Source organism: Equus asinus, chromosome 13 (assembly GCF_041296235.1).
Source record: "Equus asinus isolate D_3611 breed Donkey chromosome 13, EquAss-T2T_v2, whole genome shotgun sequence".
In the NCBI taxonomy this organism is placed as follows: Eukaryota; Metazoa; Chordata; class Mammalia; order Perissodactyla; family Equidae; genus Equus; species Equus asinus.
The window spans coordinates 56,167,870-56,174,705 of record NC_091802.1 but is presented as its reverse complement, the minus strand read 5'-3'; the positions used below and the strand labels follow the sequence as shown (position 1 = coordinate 56,174,705).

At 64.4% G+C, this 6,836-nt stretch overlaps 1 protein-coding gene across 1 annotated transcript; it reads left to right on the top strand.

Annotated features, from left to right (window-relative positions):
• The first annotated feature begins 481 nt into the window (after positions 1–481).
• TRIM47 (tripartite motif containing 47) lies at positions 482–5,159 on the top strand. Its single transcript, XM_014839856.3, has 6 exons — positions 482–1,285; positions 2,389–2,484; positions 2,767–2,997; positions 3,177–3,375; positions 3,832–3,903; positions 4,172–5,159. Exons 1-6 carry the CDS (start codon positions 623–625, stop codon positions 4,810–4,812), a joined length of 1,902 nt encoding a protein of 633 aa, XP_014695342.2. The 5' UTR covers positions 482–622; the 3' UTR covers positions 4,813–5,159.
• The last annotated feature ends 1,677 nt before the right edge of the window (positions 5,160–6,836 follow it).

The following is a 6,836-nucleotide window of genomic DNA, read 5'->3' as shown; positions in this document are numbered from 1 at the left end:
AACCCCTCAAGGACTTGGAGGATGACATCAACTTCCCATTTCAGGGTTAGAGAAGCCCAACTTCCCGGCCGTGGGTAAACAGAGTCGCTAAGGGGCAAAAACACGCGCACATCAGCAGTTATTTTTCTCTGCAGTCAGCGGCCCGACCCGGAACTTTGCTAATCGTGCCACAGAGGGGTCTGGAGCGCAAAGGGGCTGGGTGACAGTGAGCTTGCCTGGCCATGGGGAGGGGGAGGATGGGGGGCGGGTCATGGACTGGTGAACCCCTTCCCGGCTTCCTTCCAGTGTGGCCCCCGCACTCTCTGCCGTCTGCCCTCTCTCTCACAGCCCTTTGGGCGGCGCCCTCCCCTCAGACCGCGCGGGCCGCCGCGCGCAGGGGGGCCATGGCCTAGGAGCCCCCCGGGGTCAGGCGGGGCCCGGAGGCCGCCCCGCGCTGTCCGGGCTGGGGCCGGGTGTTCGGGGACAGGCGGGCCGGCCTGTGGCGCTGGGGGGCGGTCCCAGCCCGGGACAGAAGGGGGCCGGACTCTTGGCCTCCGTCCCAGGGGGCGGCGCAGCGGCGCGAACGGCCCGGGTCCCTCCCAGGCGGCGGCAGAACAGGCGGTGCCCCGGCGGCCGCGGAGCCATGGACGGCAGCGGGCCCTTCAGCTGCCCCATCTGCCTGGAGCCACTCCGGGAGCCGGTGACGCTGCCCTGCGGCCACAACTTCTGTCTCACCTGCCTGGGCGCGCTCTGGCCGCACCGCGGCGCGGGTGGCGCCGGCGGGCCCGGAGGCGCGGCCCGCTGCCCGCTGTGCCAGGAGCCCTTCCCCGACGGCCTGCAGCTCCGCAAGAACCACACGCTGTCCGAGCTGCTGCAGCTCCGCCAGGGCGGGGGCCCCGGCCCGGCGCGGGCCCCGGCCCCCGAGCCCGCGGCGCCCAGCGCCCCGCCCAGCACCCCGGAGCCGTCGGCTCCCTGCGCGCCCGAGCCGTGGCCGACGGGCGAAGAGCCGGTGCGCTGCGACGCGTGCCCCGAGGGCGCCGCCCTCCCCGCCGCGCTCTCCTGCCTCTCCTGCCTCGCCTCCTTCTGCCCCGCGCACCTGGGCCCGCACGAGCGCAGCCCCGCGCTGCGCGGACACCGCCTGGTACCGCCGCTGCGCCGGCTGGAGGAGAGCCTGTGCCCGCGCCACCTGCGGCCGCTGGAGCGCTACTGCCGCGTGGAGCGCGTATGCCTGTGCGAGGCCTGCGCCGCCCAGGAGCACCGGGGCCACGAGCTCGTGCCGCTGGAGCAGGAGCGCGCGCTCCAGGAGGTGGGGCGCGGGCACCGCCGGCGAGCCAGGGCGGGTGACGGGTCGGGGTCGCGCGAGCCGGCCGAGGGCCGTGGAGCGCCCCTCCCACCCCCATCCTTCCCGGGTTGGGGCTTCATTTCCTCCTCTAACCTGAGGATCTTTGCTGTGCCTTCCAGCCCTGACAAGATCATCCGTTCGCTGTGGGACATTCCGCACGAGATGGGAATGGGGGGCTGCAGGGACCCAGTGAGAGAACGCGTAAAGGACGCAAAGGGCAGGCAGGGGCCTGAAGCTGAGGCGGGGCCGATGGGGGTCAAAGGCAGCGGGGAGCTAGGTTAGGCCCGCGGGGTCCCAGGCGGCTGATTCCGGCAGCGCAGCTGATGCGCCCGGCAGGGGTCATGCGGGGGCTCAGCTCAGACCTGCCCTAGGCTGAGGCAGAGGGTTTGGATGGGTGTGGCAGGCGACAGGAGTGCCGCAGAGGGTGGACCGAGCACACAGAGCGCTCTGTCCAGCTGTTCCGGGGGCCTGTGGTGGGAGCATGTGCGCGCAGTCAGTCCCGCTACCTCCGCCCCCAGTTTCCTTTGGCCCCTAGCCTGGTCTTGGCGCCTCTGGCCTTGGGATTTTCCGTCTCTCCTGCCTGGAGCGGTGATTCATAACACCCAGGGGATTTGCCTGGAATTCCCTTTTTTCAGGCTTGGATTGGGAATACAGACTCTTTGGGGACAGACATCCCCAGGACAGCTGAATGCCCTCTTGTGCAGCACCCCCCCCCCCACACACACACCCATACTCTGGGTCTCTGCCTCTTCTCCACTGAAGGAAGTTCTCAAATGAATGTGAGCAACATTGAGGGCCATGGATGCCTTGTACTTGCCTACTGGTCAGAGAGGGAAGGCAGACAAGCCAGGGTCAACCAGCCTGCACTCTCCCTAGGCATTTGGGAATGCCACCAACCTGGGATTGAGAGACCTCGTATTGTGGGACATCACGGCCACTCCCAGTCTCAGCTATGCACAGATACCACTCTGGAGTTACTCCTTTCCTCCCCCTTGGTGAGGCCCGGGACTCCAGTGTAAGGCTGTGTCCTCTCCAGACCCCGTACTCATGAAGGGTGTCCTTCACAGGCGGAGCAGCCCAAAGTCCTGAGCGCTGTGGAGGACCGCATGGACGAGCTGGGCGCTGGCATTGCACAGTCTCGGCGCACGGTGGCCCTCATCAAGGTCAGACCCCACCCTAACCCCAGTCCCTGCCGACTCCTGCAGCAGGCTCCTGACTGTGAGCTTTCAGCGTGGTACAGTGCACACCAAAGAAGCCTGTGCTCAGGGCCTTGTCTGTCCCCACTGTGCAGGAGCATCTCCTTGGCCTGGTACAGATCCGAGGCAGCTCAGACTGGTCCCACTGTCCCCCCAAGAGGGCAGGGTGGGAAGGTGGGGTCTAGGAAGATGGAGCCAAAGCAGTGCCGTTCTTTGCCCTCATCACTGCCCCACTGTCATCCCGTGCAGAGCGCAGCCGCGGCAGAGCGGGAGAGGGTGAGCCGGCTGTTTGCTGAGGCTGCAGCCACCTTGCAAGGGTTCCAGACAGAGGTGCTGGGCTTCATCGAGGAGGGGGAGGCCACCATGCTGGGCCGTTCCCAGGGCGAACTTCGGCGGCAGGAGGAACAGCGCAGCAGGCTAAGCCAGGCCCGCCACAAGCTCAGTCAGGTCCCTGAAGCCGACTCGGTCAGCTTCCTGCAGGTGAGGGCAGCTCTTCGGGCTGGAGAGGGCACAGACACGGAGTAGGCAGGCGGCGGAGGGAAGAGAAGGCAGTGAGTGCCTGGCCTTCGGGGCTGTGCCGGCCTCCTGGCAGAGCTGTCTCACCCCAGCCTGGAGGAACTGTGGCCAGCAGGGCCTTAATAGGCATTTATCTGGCACAGGAGCTCCTGGCGCTCAGGCTGGCCCTGGAGGAAGGGTGCGGCCCTGGGCCTGGTCCCCCAAAGGAGCTCAGCTTCACCAAGTCATCCCAAGCTGTGCGGGCAGTGAGGGACATGCTGACTGCGGCCTGCAGCAGCCAGTGGGAGCAGCTGCGGGGGCTGGGCAGTGACGAGGACGGACTGCAGAAGCTGGGCGCGGAAGGTGGGTGCCCCCCCAAGTGACTCACCCTTCCCCAGTCTCCCCGCAGAGGCCCCCAGGCCTGGTGCCCATTCAGGAGTAGAGGGTGGAAACTGTGTGCCTGGTGCAGGGTGGGACCCAAATCCTGCCAGGGACCAGAGCCACCACCCTCTAATGACCAGTCAGCCCCTTTGGCACAGCCTAGGGGACAGGGGGGCTTCTCCCAGCCCACCCTCTGGCTTCAGAGGGGCTGAGGCCCAGGGGCTAAGTGAGCAGGGGGCAGAACCCAAGGACCAGGCATGCATGTGAGCACAGGGTGGCATATTTGGGCGTGTGCCTGTCTCCAGATGGCTTGGGATGCTGAGAGGAAGGTGGGGGAAAAGGAACTGGGGTCACAGGTTTGGGGGGGGTACCCGGAACAGCAGGCCAGCCATAGGCCGCTAGGGAGTCCCCTCCCCTCTGCCTCCTCTTCTGCTGCAGACGCAGGGTCCCAGGACCCTGACAGCACCGACCCCCTGGAGAGTGAGGCTCCCCGGGACTACTTCCTCAAGTGTAAGTAGACACTTGGGCTCTCCCCTCTGCTCCACTGGGCCCTCCCAAGGCTGCTGGGCGGGGCCCTTGCACCCAGGGCTTATATTCCGCTCCCTCGTTTGTGGGGTGAACTAGCTCGGCTCACAGGGTGCTCTCCAGCGGGGCTGAGTCGTGCTGGTTGCAGAGGAGGGGGGAGGCTGTGTTTGGGGAGGTGAGCACCTAAGAGGAGGGGCTGTCCCACCTGAGCCTGGCCCTGAGCCCTGCGTCTCTCTCCCGTTTGTGGGAGCAGTTGCCTACATCGTGGACCTGGACAGCGACACGGCAGACAAGTTCCTGCAGCTGTTTGGGACCAAAGGTGTAAAGAGGGTGCTGTGTCCCATCAACTACCCCGAGTCGCCCACCCGCTTCACCCACTGCGAGCAGGTGCTGGGCGAGGGCGCCCTGGACCGGGGTACATACTACTGGGAAGTGGAGATCATCGAGGGATGGGTCAGCGTGGGGGTCATGGCCGAAGACTTCTCCCCACAAGAGCCCTACGACCGGGGCCGGCTGGGCCGCAATGCCCACTCCTGCTGCCTGCAGTGGAATGGACGCAGTTTCTCTGTCTGGTTCCACGGGCTGGAGACGCCCCTGCCCCACCCCTTCTCGCCCACGGTCGGGATCTGCCTGGAATACGCCGACCGAGCCCTGGCCTTCTATGCCGTGCGGGACGGCAAGATGAGCCTTCTGCGGAGGCTGAAGGCCTCCCGGGCCCGCCGGAGTGGCACCCCGGCCTCCCCCATTGACCCCTTCCAGAGCCGCCTGGACAGCCACTTTGCGGGGCTCTTCACGCGCAGGCTCAAGCCTGCCTTCTTCCTGGAAAGTGTGGACGCCCACCTGCAGATTGGGCCCCTCAAGAAGTCCTGCATCTCCGTGCTGAAGAGGAGGTGATGCAGGAGGGCGTGGGGCGCCCTGCGGCTGTCTCGGCTCCTGGGAAGCTTGCTCCTCTGCACCCCCTGTCTTGCCCCAGGGAAGACCGCAGCCTTGGAGTCTCACAAATCCCCAGCTTTCTCGTCTCTCGAGGCCTCCACCTTCCATACACTTGGCCTTCCACCTCTCGGACGAGGCTCCCTAGGCCCCTTCAAGCGCCCCTCCAACCCTGTCCCCCTGCAGGCCTTGTCTTAGGGAGAAAGAGCCACAGCTGGGACAGAGCCAGGCTGCCCCAACCCCTCCTTTTCTAGGTTCCTGGGACAGTGCCTGGCACATAGTCAGTGCTCAATAAACATTTGTTCAATGAATTTCAACTCTCCTTCCTTTGGTCTCCTGTCCACCCACCAAGAATTCCCAGTACTTCTCTTCTTTCAAGAGTTGGTCTTGAAAGGCAGGAGAAGGAAACGGAGCCGCCAGTCCCAGGATTCCTGTTGGGAGGGAGAGCCCTGGCCCAGGAGGAGAGGGCTGCAGTGGGGTGCTGCCCTTTGAGGCACCCCTACTCCCTGGTTCTGGGCGGGGCAGCCAGAGGTGGCTTCCTCTGCAGGGGTCCAGCCCCACAGTCCTTCTGGCTGCCCGAGTGTTTGCTGTGGATGGCCTAGTTCCCATCAGCTATTTTCATCCTCGGTGCCACAGCCGAGTTCTGGACCTGCCTTATGGTGCTTGTGCCCAGGATTAAATGCAGACACCACAGCCCCAAGAGCAGGGCACAACTCCTGGGCGTGGGCAGGAGAATTTGAGACCTAGCGCTTCTTTCACATACGTATCCCTTCTCAGCTCTTGAGGGATGTGGCTGAGACGCCAGGGTGTGGCCTGAGCCCAGAACATCTACAATAAAGGGACCTATGTCCTCCTCTGGAATCTGCCTCACATCTCCATACCCAGCTGTGCAAGTGGAACAGTGCTCAGCCTCCATGCTGGGGAGCCCCTGGCCCTGCACCCTAACAGAGCTTCTGCTTCTCTCCCAGGAAGGCCCAGTATGCCCTGCTGCCCCCGGAACCCCATCCTGGCCTGGGATGCCTGAGTTTGGTTTTCAAGGGGAGCCCTTGCTCCCTGAGGCTCCAAGGTGATGTGTTTCCAGGCCAGCCCACTCCTCCTGGGTTCTCTGAGGCCCCTGTCCAGAGGGCAGGGGCAGACAGAGGCCTCTCAGCATCAGCCCAAGTTAGGCAGGACAATGGGTGAGTTATGCAGGCAGACAGCAAGGCCATACAAGTCCTGCCCCGGCTGCCTCACCAGCTAAAAATAGCCCCTCCCACAGAGCCCTGCTTTGGCCCAGCAGCCAGGATGTTGTTTTTCCGGGCAGGGCCTCCTTGCTCCTGGTGCTTTGTGTTCTCAGCACGGTTCCCTTGGCAGCCAGGGGCCCCCAGCTCACTGGGGTGGGCATGTGGGCAGGCACTTAGGGCGAATGGGGGAGGCAGTTTCCCCTTGCTGGCACAACGTAGACCAATGGGGGTTCCTAGAGTCCCCTCACCTGCTGCGAGCCTCCCGCCTTCCACAGATACTCTCCCAAGCCTCACCGGACCCCACTGCTCCATCCCATTTCCCCCTCCCCCAGCTTGGCACTCTGCACCCACACGCTCCCCTTGCAGAGAACGCTTGGGTCCCTGACCTGCAGGGTCCTGGCATGTCACAGAATGTGAGTTAGACAGACGAGGCCCCTGCACAAGACTGGTGCTTCCTGGTTAGAATTTGGACCTGACTAGTCAAGCCGGCAGCCACAGCAGTCCCTGCCACCTGCAGGGTGAGTTCCAACTTCCAAAGACTCATGGACCCTTGTGCATCTTAATCCCAAATACCACCCTAAGAGCTTTACAGCTCAGAGCAGGAGATTGGCTCGCCCAGGGCTGCACAGCTAGGAAGGGGACCAGACTGTGAGTTCCACTGTTTCCCCAGTCCGGAGTGTAATCCACAACCCTGCACTTCCTCTGTGACTCTTGGACAGTGCTAGAGCTGGCCGGATGGTGTGTATGTGTGACAGTCTGTGTGTT

Excerpts from the sequence above, each read along its gene's own strand:
- TRIM47 (XM_014839856.3), top strand. The coding sequence starts at position 623 with ATGGACGGCAGCGGGCCCTTCAGCTGCCCCATCTGCCTGGAGCCACTC. Across the intron at positions 2,998-3,176 it reads ACTCGGTCAGCTTCCTGCAG|GAGCTCCTGGCGCTCAGGCT; the intron begins GTGAGGGCAGCT and ends TATCTGGCACAG. Across the intron at positions 3,376-3,831 it reads GCAGAAGCTGGGCGCGGAAG|ACGCAGGGTCCCAGGACCCT; the intron begins GTGGGTGCCCCC and ends CTTCTGCTGCAG.